Raw genomic sequence first — 22,948 nt, 5'->3', positions numbered from 1 at the left:
TATACTTTCTACGCGGATCCATCCCCAAGATATCGGAACATAACGTCCCTCCCGTTCAAACCTTCTGCTCTTACTACCTGATCGTCACCAGGGAACAAATCCAGCGCTTGATCCGACCATGCACATTCCTCACCCTCAACGTCCAATACTAAGCCTTTTACCGGTTTCTCGCAGGAGAGGATCACATCATCCCCCTTGACATCGATTTTAAGACCAGGTTCAGGGAATGTAAGGTATTTGTAGGGCTGGGGCCAGCTTGAAAATCTAGCTTCGACTTGATCTGGCTTATCAGTCAGGTATAAACGGGCTTGGGCGACGATCGGTTCAGGCACTTGAGAGTCATCGGTCCGAGTGGGTTGACCTGGTACGATATTTTGCCATATCTCCGTGGAAGCATTCGGTCCAAGTTGAATATCAAAGCTTTTCCAATCGCGTTGTTTGGTGTTCAGGTTGTAAGTCTCAAGTACGACCTTCACGTCCACATATTCGAGAGTCGAATTACATGCCCATAATTCCATCTGGTGTTTGTCATAAATTAGTGTTCGGCCATACTCAGGAGACACGAAAGTATCTTACCTGTTCTTTGATTTCGAAGAATGCGGAAGTGGATTTATCTCGATATACTTTGGCATGTTTCCGAGTGATCTGTTCGAACATACACGAGCCCTGGTTAGTGGTTGAAACTTTGAGAGCATATATAATTAGGGCACACTTACTCCAACAGTGAACCTTTTAAGTTCTCGTGCAATTGTGAAGAACGCAGGCCTGATCATTCAGTAGATATCAGGATCAACGTTTGCAAGGTTGTATGACTTGGTGATGACGGATTGATTATTTAATCGATTGCTCACTTTGGTCTCAAATAATAATCTGCAATAGCCCAAGACACACAAGGCCAACAATCGTTGATCTGCCATACCAATGCTCCAGAGGTGTATTCTTTCCCTCGACCTTTGGAATTCCTCCTCCACAGTCTATACGCTGCTGACAGACATTCAGCCTGCATGATCTGGGTATAGTAGATATAACTTGACATGTCAAAGGCGTGACGGAAGTTCTCCATTAGGTATAATTCAAGACGACGTTCAAATCCGTCCTGTACAGTACAGCAGCCATGATCAGTGATGATGTGCGTCTGCATAGCATTGGAGATTGAATGTGAAGATCCTTACAGCTTTATTGTGATTGACTGATACTCTTGATTGAGGGAACAACTGGGATTTATCATCGCCCCATTCGTTGACGGTCCGTATGTTAGGGTATCCTTGCATACCAAATTCACTGCGACCAGGGAAATAACAAGATCAGGACATATCCTCGCGGCATCACCTGGTACACTTACGATACAAATCGACCCGCCAACTTATCCCAGTTCGACCACGGTTCCTGAGTGCCATGCCACACGTTCCACTGATGTATATCACCAACCGTCTGATCAGAAGAACTCTTTCCTCCGTAAGGACTGCTTCGATGGTAGAAGATGGTGGAGAGTCGATCTACAATTTCTGGTAAGAGGATTTCATAAATATGTCGGCTTGATACTCGAACATCAGCTACATATTCTCTCTAAGAATCGACAGAAATCAATCTCAAGGATGACAGTACACTACGTACGCTGGAAATTTCGATTTCATATAATCGCCTGAATTATCCTCATAGTCCATCACGCCAATTGATTCGGCCAAAGCATAATCTTCGTTGTTGCCTGCGAAGATCACCACAGATGGATGGTCCCTGAGACGAGTCACAGCTTGCTCTGCTTCCTCTTTGATACTTTCGTTGAGTTTTGGGTAAGAGGGATACTGAATTTTAAATCAGCAAAATAAATTGGATAAGATACACTTACCAGTCCACAACCAAACATGAAGTCCTGCCAAACTAGAATGCCATTCTCGTCGCATGCACTATAGATGCAAAGAAAACAAGGAAACAGAGGACCAAGTCTGTCAATGGCGATTTCTGCCATAATGTGTGGTTGATCTCACTCGTATAGTTCTTCCGCTTCGTATAGCCCTCCACCCCATATCCTCAGCATATTCTGATTACCCTTGACCTGCAAATGAATTGTACATTAGCTGTCCAGCCCATTACGTCGAATCGGTAGCCGTAGACAGAAGTCAGACTTACAAGCAGATTCACCCAAGCCCTATATCTTGCTGGATCAATGTCCGTTAAGAACGAATCTGCTGGAATCCAATTACTGCCACCGCAGAATATACGGATCCCATTCACCTCAAAGACGAAGCTGGTCCCTTCTTGTCCTTCTAGTGGCTCTTGAATAACTTGGGCCGATCGGAATGCTACTTTCTTTGTGATCATGTCTAGTGTATGTCCACCCTGTATATACATTCGAGTTAGCAACTTCACTACAAGTGCGTTCTTGGAGTAGAATGCACCCACCCGATCCTTCAACTCCACTTCCAAACGGTATAAAGGCTGATCGCCATATCCTCGAGGGTACCACCCTTTGGCTTCCTGACCCAGATCCCACCTCAGCTTCTCAGAAGCGAGATGCTTCCTTGCAGATCGAATGATGTTATTATTCGAGTCTACCAAAGTGAAGTCAAGTAGATAGTCCCTCTCTTGCTTATCAGAGAGAGAGATTGCTGCCGTCAAAGTAGCAGTATCGTATGTCTGACCTGTTAATGTCGTATCAATGCGTACATCTTCAAGTCGTACATCGTAAACCTCGAGGTGAACACCTTTCCAGGGTCCAACAGTCATCATGACTGGTCCCTGCGATTGACTAGTAAGAGCTGCTATCCTAGCTCGGTAACGTACTTACCCAGTCCCAGCCTATGAAATCTCGTCAGCGAAAGTGGAAGCCGTTTGAGCAACTGCATGCAACGTTACGCACCCCATCCATATTGTGCCTTACGAGAGTAGAGACGGTTTGAAGCGCCGTTCCCTAAAAACCAATCAGTACCTGCACTTGTCATGTTCAACAACAATCAGCCTCACAGAGTGGCTTTGGACCACCATTCTGGGCCTGAGCTTTTCTTGCTTCGTACCAGGGGCTTTTGAAATGCAGTTCCAGCTGGTTGTCATTGGTTTTGATCACACTTTTGACATCGATCCGATGCGATAAGAACATGTTCTCGGTATTTGCGATGTGTTCACCGTTCTATCCTCGACATCGTCATCAGTGACAATCCAGGAGATCGTAAGGCAAGTGTATATCCCACCAAAGTGATCGTGCAGTAGGTGTCTAGTCCATCTAGAAGCAAATCAACGTGTTCATGATTGAAGAGCGATTTGTCAACATCGAATTGAGTCTTGAATGTCCAGTCTGCTTCTTGTATCCCTGTTGGAGACATACAATCAGCCTGATTCATATAAGACAGCTTCACATAGCACATAGCACATAGCACATATCAGACGCACACTGTACTTTCCACTCGTTCAGATCCTTGTACGGATCAGGTATCTTGCCTAGTCTCTTCAGCTCGACGTGAATCGAGGTTGGGAGTGAGCAAGGGTTCCATGATTCCTTGACGTCTGGGCAGTGCTCAGATGATACTTGACTAAACGTCCAACCTTCGTTCAAAGAGGTCTTCAGCATTTTTAGCGTAATGTGATTGTTGCCTGATGTACGAAAGAGTGGAACATAGTCATTCACTCGAGCGACTTTCGGTATACATGAAGTTCGAAGGAATGTTATCTGTAAGACACGCGTCTGCTCTTACGGTACGGTCCGCCTCGGGACAACTGCTTGGCAGCCAGCTTTTTGCTCGATGTCTGGCTAATTCTCGGCCCATTTAGTCTGGGAGATTTCGCTACATCTGATCTTGAGGCAAGCTTGCGCAAGTATGCTCAGTGACTTGTCAAAGTTCTCACACGCAGTCTTTTTCGCAATTTTTCGGAGTTTAATCCCGATCATTGCAAACGCTGACTCACCTGATCATCAAATTGACCGGAATTGATCTGATGGTACCTTGTTCCCTTTTGGGGCTTCGTGCGGGGCTGTTACCCTGTTACGGAAGGGAACGCGCTATCATGCTATCATGAAATAAGCCATGACACTTGGAGGCAAAACGCAAAACGCAACACTCACGGCCCGTTCATCACGCATCGGTTGATTTCTTCAAAGGAATGTTCAGAAGTCGAACCTCTCAATCGTCGTTGCTGGCAAGTATAAGAAGCTAGCCATTATATCATGTTCTCAAAGACTTCGAAATCCTCAAGCTCTCAAGCAAACAAGTTCAAGATACTAAAACACTCCTCCAGTACATACTGACCAACCGTCTCATCTACTTAACTGTTATATACCGATGTCGCTTCACGAAGTGATCTCACATCCCGGTGAGCACGAGAAGGATATCAAGACCTTTGATCAACATCACGATACTTTGCCTAATGTCCCTAAGGCTACTGTGGAACCTGGAGCTCAAGTCAAAGATGTCAAAAATGTATGTCCATCATCGCCTTTGTCAAATATACCCCAGATGTTGACGTTGTTTCATCGTTTAGGCCGAATTATATGCTGCTATCCACGAAAGTCAAATCCCTCGATGGAGCAAACGATCCATCCACCTCTACTGTAAGCATCTCACAGGCTCTACCTGGAGTTATCATCTTCGCTGACTTGCACTACCAGTCGCCGTCTTTGTCTCGTTCTGTTGCGCGTGCGCAAATGGTTACGATGGTAAGTAGATCGTCGGCACTTGGACTAGATCATCTTGCTGACTTGCTCCGCACAGGTTCCCTCATGACGGCCGTTCTTGCTATGCCTCACTTCCAAAACACTTTCCACAGTGGTACAACTGGTCCCAAAGTCTCTGTCATCTTCTCTTTATATACTGTGTGAGTTGAGCCATAAACTCGGTACTTGGACATAAGCTTATCTATCTCGGGATGATAGCGGAGCCATGGTTGGTGCCCCTTTGGCTGCCATCCTTTCCGACAAATTTGGACGACGCAAGGCCATGATCTGCGGCAGTATCGTCATCATTGTCGGTATGATAATCGCAGCTACCTCAAAGCACGTCCCGCAATTCGTCGTTGCTCGATTCGTCCTTGGCTTCGGTATAGCTATCATGACAGTCGCCGCGCCTGCATACTCCATTGAGATTGCTCCTCCTCATTGGCGAGGAAGATGTACAGGTGAGTTTACAATCAACAACGAGATTATCGGCGGTACTGATTAGACATTGTAACAAGGTTTCTACAATTGTGGTTGGTTCGGTGGTTCCATCCCTGCTGCTGCGGTGACATACGGATGCAACAACATCGATTCCAACCTCTCTTGGCAATTGCCTCTAATCTTCCAAGCCTTTGCCTGTCTCATCGTCCTCATCGGTGTATGGTTCATCCCTGAATCACCTCGATACCTCATGGCCAATGGAAAGGAGGATGAAGCTGTCGAGTTCCTGGTCAGATACCATGGTGCGGATGATCCCAACTCTAAGTTGGTCCATCTCGAAATCGAAGAGATGAAAGAAGGCATCCGATCAGATAGTATAGACAAAGTCTGGTGGGATTGTGAGTACAATCTACCACGTTTGGTGACCAAGCGAAGAGACTTATCATGGTCGAGAAAATCTAGACCGACCCCTCTTCCTCACTCACAATGGTCGATGGAGAATGGCTCAAGTCATCATGATTGGTGTATTTGGCCAATTTTCAGGAAATGGTTTGGGTTACTTCAACACTGTCATCTACGAGAATCTGGGTGTTACCAGTGTATCGAAACAACTCGCATATAACTTGCTCAATTCTGTTGTCTCGGCCATTGGTGCTCTTACTGCTGTATCTCTCACGGATGTCATGAACAGACGACCAGTATTAATCATCGGTACCTTGGGTGAGTAAAACTATGATGCCAGTAGCATCGATATCAAGCCTAGGACCTATGCTGATTGGCCACGATATCCATATAGGTTGTGCTATCACATTGGCGATCAACTCTGGTCTGTCTGCCAAGCTCGACTCTCAAACCCAGAGTGGCAACATCACTAAGAGTGTCGCACAAGGAGCTCTCGCAGCGTATTTCCTGTTCAACGTGGTCAACTCCTTCACTTACACTCCTCTCCAAGGAGTATTACCTTCTGAGGCACTTGACACCAATATGAGAGCTAAAGGATTGGCGGTCTACGGATTCGTCGTCAACGGTATGGGGTTCATCAACCAATTCTGTGGACCTATCGCTCTTAGGAATATCGGGTGAGTAGCAGAACCTTTCAACCAAGCAGGTCTGGTGCGTTGGCTGATCTGGCTGATCAGCTATAAATACATTTACATCTTCGTCGGATGGGATGTTATCGAAGCTATCTTATGGTACCTGTTCTGGTAAGCCGCATAATCCGCGATGCAACTTGCTGCATGGATGCTGACCGTCAAGATGATGCATTTCTAGTGTCGAATCACAAGATAGGACCATCGAACAACTCGAATGGGTGTACAGCCAGCCCAATCCGGTAAAAGCTTCCCTCAAGGTCGACAAGGTAGTCATAGAATCTAGCGGAAAGGTAGTAGAGAAAGTCGAGGCTTAGACCTCGCAGTACTCTTCGCCTCACCTTTTCCAATTGACTACAAATTATGACTTCTTAATTTCCCTCGCACCTTTCGGTCTCTTCTTGTTTCTTTCCATGTCATTGAATTACTTTGATTTCTATTCGTCTTCATAAACGGTGTTTCTTTGGAAATCACAACAACGATTTTATAGGCTTCAGGTTCTTTTTTTATATTCATTGGCTGTCGGATATAGGATACATGAAATTTTGATAAAGAATGTTACTCAATGCAACCACGTAGCGATTTTTTTCGTATGTCAACTCTCTACGGGTACGACTAGCTACTTGAATCCATTACACTGTCTCTCGCCGGGGTTTTTCTCTTTTTTTTTGTTTCTTTTGGGTCCCTCCTCTGTTGTTCGCTTCGATATTTCCTCCAGTTGCCTTACGAAAGGTTCGATCGAAGTTGGTGGGATTATGTATAAACCTTAACGCAAGATACCGCTCCCGTGAAATTGTAGTTCACTGACTGAAAGATTTGATAGATCAAGACGTATCGTAGAAGACTTTCTCAGAACGGGTCGAGGGGTTTTTTTATACTTAGGACTAATCGTCATGGCTTGCACTATCAAGATCGCCGAATCCAATTGATGTTCAGTACAGAAGAAGCTTTTCAAGTGCTCCATTCAGTCACAACCTCAAAAGCATGCATAAACTTATACAATATACCAAAGTTCCCAAGAAGATATTCTATTCCTTTGAGTATATCTGCTCTTTGGTGGACAACTCACTTAGTGGAAATGTTATCCTTGAAGAACTATAGTGCGGTAGCAGTATCAGTGGAAGATGATTTCGAATAGGACGAGGGAAATCCGAATGAGCATACCTTCATCAAAGACGTCGCCGAATCTTTAGGTGTCCTCTCAAACGTTTCATAGTCGACATAGACACTGCCGAATCGTGGGACTAAGCCGGACGCCCATTCGAAATTATCCATGAAGCTGTAGATGAAATCAGCATCTGCTGCTTTATCTATTCCCCATATATGAATTCTTCGTACTTACGACCAGCTGAGCATAGTCTCATAAGTCAGTCACGAAGTCTTTGTATGTCCTGGTTGGTATGACTTACCCGAAGTACGATCTAACGTCGACGCCATCAATCTGTACGGCCTCTTTCAAAGCTTGTGTATAACCGTCATAGTACTGGACTCGACCCTCATCATCTGCTTCTGCGGTCAGCTATCTGAGCGATGATATGACTTGTGTGACACGTACGGATACTGGTATGATCGTCAGCAATGGATACTGAATGTGCAAGTGATGGTTTCACTCACGCTTCTGCTGGACTGAGGGCACTTTCACCTTTGATGGCCCACCCCTATTTGACGGAACATGGAAGGACGTTAGTCATCCAATGACACTACAAAGCAAAATGACTTGCGTTCTCAGTCATGTAGATTGGCTTGTTGTACCGTTGATACAAGTAGTTCAGTAATCTCCTGAATCCCCAAGGCACATCACGGAGCCATCCTAATTGAGCTGTAATCTTTTTCATCAATTCTCTCATGTGGATGTGCATAAAACGATAGAACTCACATTTGACGCCAATCTCTGTTCCATCAGGTTTATCGAAAGCCATTGTTGTGTATCCCGCGAACTCATCCTTTGTTCGGGTGGCTTTGATGGTATTGGTAGTGTAGGTCTGATCGTGTATTAAAGTCGGTTAGAGCCAATCATTTCAAATCTTGTGGGCATATGGTACTTACATTGCAGCCGTAGAACTGATTCCCTTAGACCTCTCAGCTACTTCTTCGATACTTCTCGACACGGGAGAGAAGGCATCTAGAATATGGACTCACCTCCGAGCTGTCTTTCAGCAGATCAAGTTCTTCACGGCTGAATTGTGGTAGCCTATCGCCTAGGATATCAATCATCGACTGAGGGTATCGTCCAAGGTAGATAACATCGGCGAACCATCCCACGGCGAAATCCATCTTTCTTTGCGCAGCTTCGACATCTGTACAAAACACATGATGATCAGCCCCTGTTCAGACCTGATTCATGCGATACTTACTCTCGGGAGACTCGTCATAAGGGTCTGTCCAATCTCCATTCAAGGTGATACCGATCATACCGCCCTGTTTAGCCTTGTATTCTCTCATATATAGCTTGGAGGCCGATGCATGTGCAATCATCAAGCTTTGACCGACAATCCAAGGTTCGGTGTTTGATACGTGACCCCTGTAATTCAGGAGAGAGTGAGTTACGATCAATCAAACGCAGATTACGGAACCCACGGAGCAAATTGTCCGATACCGTGTCCTAGCACGGCAGTACACCAGGGTTCGTTAAAGGTTAACCAGTGTTTGACTCTATTTCCGAAGAGCTCAAAGCAGGTTTTAGCGTAGTAAGTGTAGTCCTCGACGATTCTCTCCTTGTTCAACCATCCTCCATAACGCTTGAACAATTCAAGGGGAAGATCCCAGCTGAGAATGCACCGTATCAGCGAGATGCCATATGTCCCCTGTGGGAACTCGCTCACTGATATAATGTCTGTAGAGAGCCATACGTCAGCTGAATCTCGCTTCATCGTACGTCCACCGGTGTTACTCACGACGAAAGGCACAAGACCGACTTTCAGACATTCGTCAACCAGATTATTGTAGAAGTTTATTCCCTTCTGGTTCACTGGGTCGCCTTTTCCACCCAATGGTATCACTCGAGGCCAGGAAATGGAAAATCGATAGGAATTCGCTCCAAGGGATTTCATCACTACATTGTTGTCAGTTTCTAAGTTACTACGAGTCACAAACAATTTGTGTGGGCCTACAAGCGATGTCTTCCTTATATTTCTCCAAGTGGTTACAGGTCCTCTTAACATGTGAACCATCCCTGATATTCCCCGGTCTATCGCAGAATTCATCCCATATCTGCGACAATGTGAGATTAGGGATCAGGTTAAACTCAAGCGGTGACTTCACCTACCGAATCACCTCTTCCTGATGCTTTCTCTGCTTCAGCCCCACCACCTTCGATCTGTGCTGCGGCTGTTGCGAACCCAAACAAGAAGTCCGTAGATAATGCTGGAGCCTGGCGAAACAGGTAAGCGGTTGGTTCCCCTCTGAATGCCAAGTATCCGTGACTTGAGCTTACGATGGTCATTGTCGCTGGTATTCCTATTTATGTCGCTATGTATATCTCTATCTTGGTGTACAAGTATATTATTGTCTACATCTTGAGCTCTGCAGGTGGACATAAAGATGTTATAACTATTTGATAAAGTGAAAGAGACACAGTAGGATGTGTTCGGCTCATTACTTATTCGGTGAATAAGGCTTCATTAGTGGTTCACGGGGAAATCGGTGATCGGTACTTTTCACCCGCCGTCCGTGTGCAAGAAAAATTTATTTGACAGCATCGCACTCTTTGGCCGGATAATGCACGTGTGGGATATTACATCTCGGGCCTCGCTTGATCGTATTTCATCTCAGTGAGATGTGGCGAAGGTCGGAACGGTCAGTCTGGCGAGAATGTTCATCCCGAGGTTTTGTTGTCCCGGACGATGACATGTGACACCTTTGTCCCGGGCTCAGTATAGCCCAAGCAGCAACGTCCTATTGTACCCCGCCTGCAGCCTATGTAAACATATCGCAGCACTCCATCATCCCTCGATCCGACACATTGTCTCTTTGACCAAGAACTGGTGTCTTCCATAGTTCTAGATGTTGGTTCTCTGACATACGATGGGATGGTTTGTGTACTCCACTGACTGACACGCGCCGCCTATGCTGACTAGGTTTTGTGCGCGCGCTTGTCTGTCTGATGTCGATCAAAACTCGGCTAAATCCTATGAGAGTGACTCGATCAAATCAGACAAGAGATAATTCACGATTTCAGCATTATCGTGTAACTAAATGTTTAGTCTTATATATATAAGTCGTCGTCTGAGCCCCAAGATTGTGTACCTTCTATAGCATCTCTGAAATCGGTATCCTTAGGTCAACAATGTACATCCGACCAGTACACGCCGAGCTCGATGTTCCCACTTTACATCAATTCATCCGTCAGAATCCCTTAGGGTTATTCACCACTTCCATTCCCCACAACTCAAACTTTACCATACAGACCACTCATATACCTTTCGTACTTGACACCTCTCCCAACCTCTCCGATGAGAATGACAAAGGCACGCTCAGAGGACACATAGCTCGAGCGAATCCTCAATCCAAATCCATCGTTGATTCTCTCACTGCATCCGCTTCCGAGGAATTATCGGAAGAAGTCCTAATCCTGTTCAACTCTCCCGTTCATTCGTACGTCACACCAAAGTTTTACGTCGAAACGAAACCCAAAGATGGAAAAGTAGTGCCCACATGGAATTACGCCGCTGTGCAAGTCTACGGCAAGGCTAGGATTTACTATAAGAACAACGAGGAAACTTCTGCATTCTTACAGAAACAGGTTGAAGATCTATCTCAGCTGAATGAACTTGAACATATGCAAAAGAAAGGACAGAGTGATGGAGAGAAACCATGGAAAGTATCCGATGCTCCGTCAAGATATGTCGATCTACTCAAGAAAGCTATCATAGGATTGGAAATCAAGATCGATAGGATCGAAGGAAGATTCAAGCTCAGTCAGGAAAGCTCGGATGGTGATTGGGAAGGAGTGGTGAATGGGTATAGATCTTTGGAAACGGAAGAAGGTGATAAGATGGCTGAATTGGTAGAAAGTAGAGGTCAGGGAAGGAGCGTACGGACCAAACAGTGACCAGTGGAGAAATCGATCAGCTGATTGAGGACCGAGAGAAGAGATTTTGACCGTAAGTTTCCCCTCGACATGAGCAGTTAACATGGTCTACAGCTATAACTAACTGGCTCATCGTACTATTAGTCGTGGGTCATATTCGCCAATAGAACGATCATCTAGACAACCTGTTACGGTGTCACGATCGCCAATCTGCAGATCGCTCTGTCTCTCATAGCATACATTAAATACTGATTGTTGTCAATGGTCTACGGACCATGGTCTATATTCTGTCTCTTCAAGGCCCAATTTCTATTATCTATGGTATATTGTATTATTATCCGGCATCTATATATATGAGTTTTGTTCTAAAGCTACAGCCGTTGTTTGTCGTGCATTCTCCAACATGATTTTCATTTTTTGAATTTTTGCATATACAGTATTTCTGGTTTTGAGCATTTACCTTGTTTCGTGATCTATCGTTATCATCATCCGCTTGCTGTTATTCGGGTATCGGTATCAGACTAAATTCTGTATGCTATGAGCGGGAGTGTCCGAACAAGCAGATTGCGGCCTTGAATTCCTCTCGCTCATATTCCGACTTGGTTCCGACACTTGCACGGTATCGATCTGAAGTGTTTCTCCCGTACTATCTTGTCCAGGCGTGATTTTCCTGAGAGCACAAGATTGAATTTAAGCGCCTAGTTTAGACCTCTGATCCAATGGAAATTGCATGGGACTCACCAATAATGAACGGCCTTCAGGAAGACGTAAGCGCCTGTAGCGAGCAAAGATCCAAGGGTCGGTCCCAGCCCTAAAGAATCACTCTCTATCAACAACGGCGCTCTGAAGAGGACAGCGGCAGGAGTTCTTACAATAGATCCAGTGATAATCTGAAAAGCCCTGGAAACAAGATGGACCAAATACTCTTGCCGTACTACAGTGATCGTTGTAGTCGGCATCAGTATAGATGATAGCGAAGGAGGGTGAACTTACTTGACGGCACCACCCGTGAACGGAGAAGAGTATAGCACGATGATAAACAGGGTCAACGCGAATCCCATAGGAGCGAATGGGGTGAACAAGTGTTTTTTAAATGGGACTCCAGCTCATCAGCTCAATTAGGTATGGTAGAACGTCATGAGTATTTAGTATGGTGGAAAGGGGGCTCACCAACAGCTAACATCAATACGCTCAATATCAATCCAGCTGTCGAGAAGGCTTCGATGAAGACACCTTTCGTCCTGCTGGTCCCATTCTGAAATTGAACGTTGACATCTAATTCTATGGGGCTTGGACCGGTTAAGATCGCAAATGCTACTAGTGAGCCCGCCATCTGGGCTGCCGACACCACTAAATCCGAGAAATCATTTGGTCAGTCCACGTGAGACGGAGATTAGTAGATGTGTAAGAGCAAAAGCTCACGAATAAATCTGATCGGTTTGATCGCACCTATCAGATACAACGCGAGCGAAACGGAAGGGTTGAAAATTGATCCGGTAAATCTGTAAAATATCGTCGAAGTAGCGAATAGTGATACCCCGAATGCCGCTGCCGAGTAAAAGTAGCTCTAAGAACAGGTAGAAGTGCCATTAGCCTGGCTGCTGAAGGCTTGAATAGATGAAAGAGATGAGCCTCACTCACGACTAACGCCAAAGCGGCGTCTGCACTGGGTGACGAGGTCGTTTGATTATCTTCTCCATTATTCGATGCCATCTTCTGGAACGCCTTCACAGTTTGGATTGACTGAATTTAATTGATCAGCTTCCTCGTTAACTAGCTAAGGGGGTCAAGGATGTCTAATCACTCACACCCAAACTGAAAATGAAACGACAGTCAGCTCCGACACTTTCGAATCAGGCAGCTTGAACCACTCGAACTTACAGCAGTAGCGATCAGGTCTTTGTTTATATCGCCAAACAAGCCTTTCTGCTCCTCTGTCTTCTCCATATACGTCAATTCGATCGTTTTGAAATAACTTCTCGTCTTTCGGAACATGTTTGAGGCGTCTTCAGAGACGGCTTGTGTTGGTAGCTTTTCGAGAAGATTGGGGCACCCAAAAGATATGATCAGTGAAGGAGGAAGAGTGAAGGAGGAAGAGTGAAGGAGGAAGCGGCAAGACGTCGAAATAAGGAAAATTATAAGTCAACACCGGCGGCAACGTTTAAAAAGTTTTTGCACAGACAGGAAAAGTGACTGTACTGCAGTTTAAGTTTATGCACTAAATCGTCATGATGATGATTCCAGTGAAATGTCCAAGGGTATTATCACAGTATCCTTATTCAGTTTGTCTCGCATGATGCTAGTCGATTCCCTAATTTAACGAGAACGAGCGGCAGGAGCAGAACGAGTAGAACACAGAATCACTTAAAAGAAAGAGTAACCTTCTTCGATTCAGGGATCTTCACTCGTGAGTCGTTCCTTATCAATCAACCGACGTTGCATATATACGTCATACTTTCAAGTAACTTATGTGCTGTACCCAAGCTGGAGACAGAAACTGCTATTAATGCTAAGAGGATTGGATACATTCCAGAACATCAGGCATTCTATCATGACATAATACTAAGAGGGGAGTGAAATCATTTCGCCTTTTTCGATTGTTTACTTCGCAATTTACTACTCGCCATTGAACATCAGCACCGATATTCTACGTTCGGGTCAACAAGTGTACTTACAGTAATAAGAACACCAAAGCGTACGAACTCAGGCAGAACAGGCTACAGCATAGCAAAATGATGAGCTGAAATTCCCTTGCTGCAGAATGCAAACGTCGCACCCACAAGGTAATAGCTATATCCCTCCAACCATCCGATTTCTCCCCCAATCCCAGTGCCTCAAGGGCCGAACTACCTTTTGCGACCGTACAATATTGACAGCCACTCGTGGCCCCTGGATTATTCAGATAACCTGGAGCTTTCGCCAAGAACTGTGTCATATATTCACCACAGGTCATACCGCTTTCAGGAGGAGGATCGAATACACCGAATTCATCTTCCGCACAGCGTACTTCCACATCCCACAAGATCCGAGATACCAGTCCTCCCATCAAGTAATTGAAGGGGTTTAAGTAATATACTATGGTATATATCAGCCGAAGGCTCGGAAGATAGTCAAAAAGGTAGAGAGCTTACACCAGTATCGCCAGAAAGCGGTTATCTGGGAGTATGGTACGAGGACACCACAAAACATCATAAGAACTAGAAGGCATGTTAGCGGTTGCTCTGCCTGCGTTGCCAAGATTCTGACTCACTTCCGATGAGCAATGGATTCACAAGTGATGCAAATACCTCATGAGGAGAATACGCAGCGATGAATTGACCTTTTGGGATGGGTAGAAGGAGTCAGTCTTTGGTCGACTTAGAAATCCGAATAGGAGACTCACCTATACCGGTATAGAGGAACTCGTAGAATGTCATCTGAAGATAGACTGGACCAGCTACTCCAGGTTTGAATGATAGTCCGGCGGTAGGGTACCAAGGTGCAAAGTAAAGTAGAGCGCAGATCAACAGGTAGGGAATTTCCGCTACGATTTCCCCGAAACAGAATGCCCACCAGGCATACAGTTTGGCTTTCTTCTCTCTCGCTTCGAAGATATCTCGATTATGGATAAATTTCGGTTGGGTTTGATGGATGACACCGGCTATGTGAGCAAGAGATGATATGAGTGATCTGACTAGGGACTGCAAAAGGCCACCACAGAGGACGGCCCTGAGGGTGTGGTATAGGAAGTCACTCACGAGCCACGAACACATACATGAATGTGGAAAACACTCGATTTTGAAGATCCGCATATCTGGCAGTGATACTATCAGTTCCTGGTGAATATAGAAAGCGGCAAGTCACCTACGTATTACCAATCTTCCAAAACCTGTAGGTTTCAAGGCATATCAGTGAAGTGCTTTATGGGAAGATACCTCCAGCGAAGAGGACAAATCGACTTACGAGAAACCGTTCAACAAAGCTGCAGCGACATGTAAAGCAATCTGCGATAGTTAAATGCCAGAACGTCAGTCTTGGTTGGGATCGAGATATGACCAATTCGGCTCACTTTATTGAACACATATTCGGTATCCCTCCAAAGTTGGATGGAAGCTCTCTTCGAGACCAATTTCAACTGTAGCCAAGCTGGCGAAGCATACTCGTAATGTTCTCCTTCAATCTGAATATCCACTTTTGACGAACCCTCTTTCAACTCCTCTAATTCATTCAAGCGATCTTTAAATTCTTGAGAATCCAACCATATTTGTGCCCAGTCCCTACCCTGGGATAAATCGCCTGAAACGATATCTATCATCCTCTCTGCGGGGTTGATCTCTTTAGGCATGGATACTCCGTTTCTCTCGAAATACGAATTCATCTCATCGATTGCGCCAACTACGTGACTTACTCTGTTGGTTGTGCGGCAATTATGGGATCGAGTAAATCAGACACTCACAGTACACAGTCTTACCACCACCTTTCAACAGCAATAATTGATCGAACCGAGCGAACAAGGCGGCTGAAGGTTGATGGATCGTACAAAGTACAGCTTGACCCGCAGCAGCCAGTTTCCTGAGGAATGACACGATGAGATAAGAGCTTTGACCATCTAATCCGGATGTCGGTTCGTCCAAGAACAGTAAAGTACTTGCAAAGGCGACAAGTCAGCTTGGAACGGTAAGTAATTTGGTGAGAACTCCAAATCATGACTCACGGCTTGCTGACGAGTTCGACACCTATTGTGAGTCTTTTCCTCTGTTCTACATCCAGCCCGTTCCCTGGGGTACCGATAAGAGCATCTTCGATATCTCTTAATTCCAGAAGCTCGATGATCACATCGACGTATGATAACTTTTCCTACGTCACATCATTTCAATCAATATAGCCCGTATGCGGATTTCGGGAACAAGGTTTGGCATGGTATAGTATAGTATGACCCACTTGATTTGTCAACGTTCTAGGTTGTCTGAGCAACGCAGAAAATTCGAGAGCCTCCCTGACGGTCGCTTGCGGTAAGTGAACATCGACCTGTTCGCAGTACCCTGTAGTTCGCTGAAACGATACCGAGAGGGGTTTCCCATTCATCAATACCTGACCTTCAATTTCACCTTCTGTCTTTCTCAATGCCAAAACATCCATCAAGGTAGTTTTACCCGCCCCTGAAGATCCCATCAGAGCAGTCAGTGTACCTGCTTTGCAGTATCCTGAGATGTTGTCTAACAACTTCTTGGGTTTTCCGTTGGCATTGACGGTGTAGTTCAGATCTCTCCATGTAAGTACACTATAATTGGGAACTGTTCATCAGCTGATATACGTATACTAGGACTTGGCATTCGACGAGTCAGGATATGTATCTGACAATTTGACTCGAACTTACGAGTTGACCGCATGGACTTCACCATTACCCACTTGACCCTCCGACGAATGGGCTGATTTATCGTATAGCTGAGTATGAGACGGACCATCCTCTTCATCCTTAGGCGACGAGCCGTTTCTCTTTGCTTCACGGATAAATCTCCCTCCACCACCTCTCTTATACAGCAACATGGATTTGGTCGTTCCGGCCGCAGGGAGGAGTTCGATCATGATCGCGCATAAAGCCAGGAAGAAGATCCACATAGCAGTGATAATGCCGAAATTCCTCCACACGTGGTTTTTGTAAAAGCTCAATGCGACCGCTGCCCAATCTCTCCCTGATACGATCGTTGAGCCTGGTGAAGAGCCCGCTACGGCACACCCTTGGGTTAACTGATCGTATGTCCCTCCAGTCGGTGCGAGATGCGGTGAAACACAGGCCAAGGAAAGACCGTCCAATTCGTTGATCATCATGGCTTCGAAGGCGTAGTAGAATACGTTTATCCATCTGATCCAGCCGAACCAAGGGTGCATTGCCGGAGTGTAAATTGCATAACCGGCGTACTGTGTGAAATCAGACAGAACCAGATTTCAGCTGTCGTCGTCTTAGCAAATTCTTACATTGGATGAAATGTGACTTACCAAAGATAGTAAGAGAATAGCGAATCCGGAGGCTTTCGAAGCGTTGTTGAAAGTGTTGAAGGAGTAACCGATAAACCTGAACAATGCTGTCGTGCAGAGCGTGGTCATATACGTGAACAGCAAGGACGCGAAGAACAATCCGGCATCGACTTGTAAGCCGGCCATAAAGTAGATGATGATCGCGAACAAGAATATCTGTATAGCGAAGATGGGTAAATCTCCTATTGTTTTGGCAAAGAGAACAGCTGATGGTCGATACATTGAGAAGCCTTTGTGTTTCGCAAGAACTGATCTACCGGTGAATACTGCTGTTGTCTCACCGAGGGACATGAGGGATGGGACTGGATGAATAGGCGATCAGTATAGTACAGTATTTGTTAAGTAACCTGAGATACTCACAAAACAGGGTCAAGAACAGCACACCCCCTCTTAAGAACTATCAACAACACATCGTTGATGATATCAACCTTCTGCAATCATCTTCGAATAGACTTACTAGACCGGATGTATCCTCTGGCATCTGGTAGAACATCGATCCACCGATCAAGGCTTGTGCTGCCATCGTAGCCGGTCTGACCCAGAATGTCCTGTGCAAATGGTGAATATTTGCTGATCATCTCATTTCCATTTTAGATCTGACACTCACCATTGATCACCCCATCTTTGCTGATAATCCCTGATCAACGCAGCTTTCACCTGAGCTACGTAATTGACTTTTTCAGGTCTAACTTTCCTCGCCCATTTGTCTTTCTGATGTTGAATGATACTTCGGGTATTATCAGTTTCAACGTCCTTCTCGCTACCTGATAGGTAGGCGTCTAACTCTTGCCTCATCAATTGCGCGACCGAAGATCTGGCGTAGATCGCTGCGAATTCTGAGGCTGTGGTGGGTATGTGACCTGTGTAGCCAGGTTTGATCTTCCGTTCGTTGGTCTACCAACAAATGAGGTATTAGTAAGAACAAAAAACATTTTGTTGAGCCGATACGATTGATCATATGGTAAAGTGTGATACTCACAGCAGTAACGGCCGTCAAGAAATCAGCTGTATTACCCCCATCTGGATGTACGAAACCCAGATCCTCAAAGTACTCTCTGGCTTCACTTCTGGGTCCATAATAGATTATGCGTCCTTCAGCGATCACCGTCACCTTATCAAATAGGTCGTATATCCCGTTGCCCGCTTGATACAAGCTCACTACCATGGTGTGTCTCTCGATATCCGTGAAAGTGCGGAGGTTCTTGATAAATCTTAGAGCGGTATCGGCATCTAACCCTCGAGTGGCATTGTCCCACATCTGGATGGAAGCTCTGGAAGTGAGTATCTCGGCTATGGAGACTCGTTTCTTCTCGCCACCTACCAATGGGGTTCAGTCAGCATGCAACAACGGCCAAAATGGGTATAGTGCACAAGGCAGTGGGACCGATGGGGAAGTGAGGAAGGTAGATCAATCGAAAACGCTGATGAACTCACCAGAAACACCTCTAACATATTGATCTCCTACTTTAGTATCATGAGTATGTTCCAGCCCGAACATCTTCAACAATTCTTTCTTCGATTTGTCCTGATAATCCTTCCTTGACATTGGATCTCCACCCACCTCTTTTGGTAATCTCGTGCCGCTTGAGGGGGTGTTCATCCTCAATGCGAAATCTAATGTCCTTCCAACAAGCAGATTTGGATCGTGCAAGTCTTCCTCGGAATTAAATATGATATCGCTTTTGATTGGTTCAAGATCTTTTGGGTTCTTCTTCGAGTCTAGGGAACCGTAATAGACAGTACCATCTAAGCCTGCATATCCCTCTTTGTTCCCACTCAAAGCTTTGAGGAAGGTCGTACATCCACTTCCTGGTCTACCGATGACTAACATCATTTCGCCTGATTTGACCAATCCCGAAAAATCCTTGATCAGATAATGTTCCCCCTTGCGCAATCCTTCTTGACCCTTGGAAGGGATCGGATCCCCTTTCGACCAGATCATACGATCGCCGTCCTTGGATGGAGTGTGGGCTTCAAAAGCCTCTTTGTCGCCATCCGAAGCAGGCATCCTGTCACTCTTCTTGGTTGAGGACAATAGTTCGGCTTTTCGACGATATTTGAGGGTCTGCCAGGGTGACAGATACGTTCCGAGCGATTTACCATACTCTACGTTATCTATGCCTCCTGTTCCTCTGACTGAGAGATGGTCGTACGCGAGAGAAAGTGATTTGTACGGTGGTAGACCTCTGGATCGTAATAGTTCCTGATCTTCCTATTGGTCATAGCAGATTGCAGACGATGAGCTCGACGAACAGGCGGATCACAGACACGGATGTTCGTGAGATGGGGTACGAACCTTTAGTTGCGATTCCAGTGTCCATCGTACGTTATCCCCTTTCTCTTCCCTTATGTTCTTGCGGCTCATTTTCAATTGTGCAGCCGATGTGGACTGTGGTTCGGATGTTGTCTGCTCGACTGATGCCGACTGAGCGGATGTGGATAACCCACTCTGCCCCGTTGACATTATACCAAGTGTTTAATCTGTGAGGAGACGTTCGACAGAAAAGAATGTAAAAAGTCATCCGAGTTGTTATTTCATAGACATCCATGGCATACATAGTCCTTGGGCCACACGAAGCTCCACTGATCACTGGAAAAGCCCAAACACCCATTAGGGGGCCTATAAGAACTTTCGTTTCGTTTCTAGTACCGGCTATGTTTACTCGAAAGTAGCGGTATAGGCGTCGTTGGTTGTTTACCCTTTTACGTGAAAACTTCGGAAATGGTAGATCTTCTGTAAAACCCTAAATGGTTTCTCACACCATCGGATGTAACAATCCTGATGTCGCCAGAAATGTCTCAGGCAGGGAGGGGGCTCTTCGTGAGCGGTAGTCCCTGAGAAGATAGGAACTAACGGTTGGACAGTTACCGTAATTGACCTTGGCTTTGAGGTATGCTTACCTTACCTTGACATTCCTCGGGACTAAGATTACATATTCATTCAGTTGGCGCAACTGCGAGTGCGAGATTAACGAGATTTCCCGAAGATTGTTCGCAGGTACATAGTCCTGTTTGGTCACCTCGGTTTTACCGCCGGAGTAGACACAACTCCTGGTTGTGCAACATGGACATAGGTGACTTATCTCGGTGATGACATCTCAGGCTATTATCATGCATTTATATTCTATGCTGCTCACATACAGTACAACCATGATACATGATGGTGCAGTGAATGGGATGCTATCTCACCTCGGACATGAAGCAAAGTCCATAGCAATAGCAGCACTTTGCCGATCTGTTACCGTCATCCATCAGTTGCCGTAACCGAGCAATCATCGTTTCTCACACCTACTCATATATAACACGGCATCCTCATCTCTCCAATGTCACCTTCTCATCTTCACCAGCGCCTCCCCAGGTATCCATCTATTAGCAGGTAGAACAAGCGATCTTAACAACGATGACAACCCTCACCAACGCAATCACATCTCTCCCCGCTCCCTCCATCACCCTCGCTTTAGGAGGACTGACCACCGCCTATGTCTTCTTCGCCAACATCGGTGAGACCCAACGAGGTTCAATCGCCTATCTGAATGGAAGACTGACACCGGTAACTCTGAATGATAAGGAGAGAGCGAAAGTATGGAGAGGTTACTTTAAGCCTGCTGCAGTGAGTGTGGTCACGATGTATCGTACCGTACCATGATGAGTTCGTACAACCGAACCACCCTTCGGCCTTGACTTATGCTCTTGTCATCATCTCTTTGCACTTCACTCTGGTCCTCACTCTCCGCATTTGAACTCCCTGCATGCTCACATTCTCAATGCGACTCGTCTTCTACCGAACATTACATTTGCTTGGTTGCCCGTACAATCTTGCTGACCTCACCCTTCCTTACCCGCCCTATAGACATGGATCGTTTCCGGCTCTCTCATTTCTTCCGCACTCAATATCACCACATCATACTTGCACAAATCACACCTCATATCAAAGATCACTTTCGTCTCAGGATTAGCCTCTGTCTGGATTTTGCCCATCACTTTCTTCGTCGGACTCTTACCTATCAATTCCAGACTGTTCGAACTTGCTGAACAAGATGAAGGTACCGCAAACAAAATCATCACTCCCACATCTGACGATGAAGCTAAGAAGTTGATCAAGACCTGGGAGGAGAAGCATCTAATTAGATTGCCGAGTTATGGTGTTGCGTGGGGGTTGAGCTTTTTGGCTATTCTCTTGGATGGAAGGGTTTAGGCTGTGTTACCTCAGGCTAGAAAACCTGGAAAATGCGATGAGAAGAAAGAACACGAAAAGAAAGGAAAAAAACAGAAATATTGGAAAAGTGATTTGTTTGTAAAAGTAACCTTTTCTGTTCCTACGAAATCCAATCATCATTGTGGTGAAGTCAACATCTGTGCATGATTCCCATAACTTGAATTCATTGGGAAGAGTATTGACACGATCCATCATATACATTGGAAGAGTTATGCTGTTTCTACGTTGAGTGGGGAATAAGCGGAACCCAAAACCATCGCAATTGAAATTCAATCGACTATCAAACGGGACATTACTGATTGCCATAGATAAATGGCCTGACTAGTATCTAACAACAACTTCCCGAAGCTACATGATCAACCGAAGCCGTACAAGTATCTCTCCCGAAAATGATATAGCCCACGGTCTGTCCGAGGAATATCGCAAAGAGGATATAACCGTTGAAGAACATTCCGAACAACATGACCAGGAAAGCGGCTGTGAATTGACTGCCATAGCATATACCTCGGATGATTTGTTGAACCCATGAGGGTCGGAAGCTACAGTACCTTTTTGTCATTCTCGGATATCTCTGTCTTTGAGGAGGAAACTCACTGATAGGTCATGGAAGTAGTTGTATCTTTGTTGGAGGATAATTCAGGGAGAGCAGAAGGGATCAATCCTGACTGTACAGCAGAATATACCAAAAATGTCAGCAAAGTTCGTCGATGTCGTATCGAGATGAGGGAAATGATTTCTGAAGCATGAATGTACCTAGCTCACCTTGGCAGCCATGATTAATCTCCTATCGTATTCCCTTCCTACCCTTCTTACAAACTCGATCGCAATACATAGAAAGAATATACCGATGACACTCCCCGCGAAATCACCTTTCGACCTGATATGCCAACTTGCAGAGAGGAAACATGCGTCGATAGTCGTCCAATTCCATAACATGGAGACTGTGTAGGACGCAATAGAATTCCATCAGCTGTGATTTGGAGTGAACCAGGTAGAGAAGGTGCTTTCACTTACTCTTACATGCATGGGAGTCCATGTCCATATCGCCGCCCATGTCCATCTCGGGAAGTGTTTAGTATGTTTGTATGAGGTGAAGGTGGGGAAAGAGGGTTGAGTGATGTATATCTTGTAAGTTGAGGAGATCAGTGATAACTGGATAGAATACAGCAGGAGAAATGCATTTATTCGTTCTTCATCCCTTTTATATGCATTAGGCATGACCCACCTTCATCTATAATTGAACCGATTTGGTATGCATCAACCTTACAAGCTACTACACCCAATCTATACCTTTGGATCTGAGTGCACCATCTTGGCACACAATTCTGATTGGTCCTAGATTATGCCGCAAGTGATCGAACGTCCCGAGCCATTTTCAACTGATCTATAACTCAATGCCTCAGCCCTTCCAAAGGTATGAGTGGTATAAAACGGCGAATCAGATTTATGGCTGGTCTCATGAGATAAATTCATGTATAATTTTGAGATGCTGAAACATTCCGAAGGTTAAGGGA

At 45.4% G+C, this 22,948-nt stretch overlaps 8 protein-coding genes across 8 annotated transcripts; 3 read left to right on the top strand and 5 right to left on the bottom strand.

Moving 5' to 3' along the window:
• Nucleotides 1-8: 8 nt before the first annotated feature.
• I203_102657 (uncharacterized protein) lies at nt 9-3,562 on the bottom strand (the record flags this gene model as incomplete). The annotated part of the gene is made up of 16 exons (XM_065517150.1): nt 9-518; nt 577-645; nt 717-765; nt 852-1,096; nt 1,173-1,281; nt 1,343-1,534; nt 1,615-1,802; nt 1,847-1,904; nt 1,986-2,053; nt 2,128-2,337; nt 2,401-2,736; nt 2,786-2,796; nt 2,858-2,908; nt 2,962-3,124; nt 3,186-3,304; nt 3,385-3,562. The coding sequence occupies 16 exons, from the start codon at nt 3,560-3,562 to the stop codon at nt 9-11; spliced, it is 2,556 nt and encodes an 851-aa protein (XP_065373968.1).
• A 709-nt stretch (nt 3,563-4,271) lies between these two features.
• On the top strand, nt 4,272-6,491 carry I203_102656 (uncharacterized protein; the record flags this gene model as incomplete). The annotated part of the gene is made up of 10 exons (XM_019146946.1): nt 4,272-4,409; nt 4,471-4,540; nt 4,598-4,645; nt 4,701-4,803; nt 4,862-5,103; nt 5,161-5,481; nt 5,546-5,803; nt 5,880-6,162; nt 6,223-6,288; nt 6,356-6,491. 10 exons carry the CDS (start codon nt 4,272-4,274, stop codon nt 6,489-6,491), a joined length of 1,665 nt encoding a protein of 554 aa, XP_019003496.1.
• Nucleotides 6,492-7,239: 748 nt separating this feature from the next.
• Nucleotides 7,240-9,616, bottom strand: I203_102655 (uncharacterized protein; the record flags this gene model as incomplete). The annotated part of the gene is made up of 14 exons (XM_065517149.1): nt 7,240-7,269; nt 7,339-7,453; nt 7,584-7,595; nt 7,789-7,832; nt 7,896-7,993; nt 8,051-8,156; nt 8,221-8,235; nt 8,314-8,471; nt 8,529-8,695; nt 8,752-8,940; nt 8,997-9,007; nt 9,069-9,226; nt 9,285-9,384; nt 9,440-9,616. The coding sequence occupies 14 exons, from the start codon at nt 9,614-9,616 to the stop codon at nt 7,240-7,242; spliced, it is 1,380 nt and encodes a 459-aa protein (XP_065373967.1).
• An 843-nt stretch (nt 9,617-10,459) lies between these two features.
• On the top strand, nt 10,460-11,224 carry I203_102654 (uncharacterized protein; the record flags this gene model as incomplete). Its single annotated transcript, XM_019146944.1, has 1 exon — nt 10,460-11,224. One exon carries the CDS (start codon nt 10,460-10,462, stop codon nt 11,222-11,224), a length of 765 nt encoding a protein of 254 aa, XP_019003494.1.
• Nucleotides 11,225-11,719: 495 nt separating this feature from the next.
• Nucleotides 11,720-13,198, bottom strand: I203_102653 (uncharacterized protein; the record flags this gene model as incomplete). Its single annotated transcript, XM_065517148.1, has 8 exons — nt 11,720-11,873; nt 11,945-12,014; nt 12,076-12,137; nt 12,197-12,302; nt 12,374-12,553; nt 12,626-12,770; nt 12,845-12,946; nt 13,085-13,198. 8 exons carry the CDS (start codon nt 13,196-13,198, stop codon nt 11,720-11,722), a joined length of 933 nt encoding a protein of 310 aa, XP_065373966.1.
• A 584-nt stretch (nt 13,199-13,782) lies between these two features.
• Nucleotides 13,783-19,682, bottom strand: I203_102652 (uncharacterized protein; the record flags this gene model as incomplete). The annotated part of the gene is made up of 21 exons (XM_065517147.1): nt 13,783-13,819; nt 13,879-13,920; nt 13,984-14,278; nt 14,335-14,400; nt 14,454-14,522; nt 14,586-14,843; nt 14,941-14,996; nt 15,051-15,071; nt 15,146-15,186; nt 15,252-15,577; nt 15,639-15,829; nt 15,897-16,039; nt 16,124-16,463; nt 16,560-17,101; nt 17,180-17,520; nt 17,579-17,615; nt 17,676-17,766; nt 17,826-18,112; nt 18,198-18,535; nt 18,653-19,430; nt 19,515-19,682. The coding sequence occupies 21 exons, from the start codon at nt 19,680-19,682 to the stop codon at nt 13,783-13,785; spliced, it is 4,467 nt and encodes a 1,488-aa protein (XP_065373965.1).
• Nucleotides 19,683-20,618: 936 nt separating this feature from the next.
• On the top strand, nt 20,619-21,413 carry I203_102651 (uncharacterized protein; the record flags this gene model as incomplete). Its single annotated transcript, XM_019146941.1, has 2 exons — nt 20,619-20,828; nt 21,069-21,413. The coding sequence occupies 2 exons, from the start codon at nt 20,619-20,621 to the stop codon at nt 21,411-21,413; spliced, it is 555 nt and encodes a 184-aa protein (XP_019003491.1).
• Nucleotides 21,414-21,762: 349 nt separating this feature from the next.
• On the bottom strand, nt 21,763-22,494 carry I203_102650 (uncharacterized protein; the record flags this gene model as incomplete). The annotated part of the gene is made up of 4 exons (XM_019146940.1): nt 21,763-21,973; nt 22,029-22,099; nt 22,197-22,375; nt 22,449-22,494. The coding sequence occupies 4 exons, from the start codon at nt 22,492-22,494 to the stop codon at nt 21,763-21,765; spliced, it is 507 nt and encodes a 168-aa protein (XP_019003490.1).
• Between the last annotated feature and the right edge of the window lie 454 nt (nt 22,495-22,948).

The sequence above is a fragment of the Kwoniella mangroviensis genome, assembly GCF_000507465.2.
Source record: "Kwoniella mangroviensis CBS 8507 chromosome 1 map unlocalized Ctg01, whole genome shotgun sequence".
NCBI lineage: Eukaryota > Fungi > Basidiomycota > Tremellomycetes > Tremellales > Cryptococcaceae > Kwoniella > Kwoniella mangrovensis.
The sequence above is the reverse complement of the archived record's forward strand: the minus strand, read 5'-3'. Positions and strand labels throughout refer to the sequence as shown.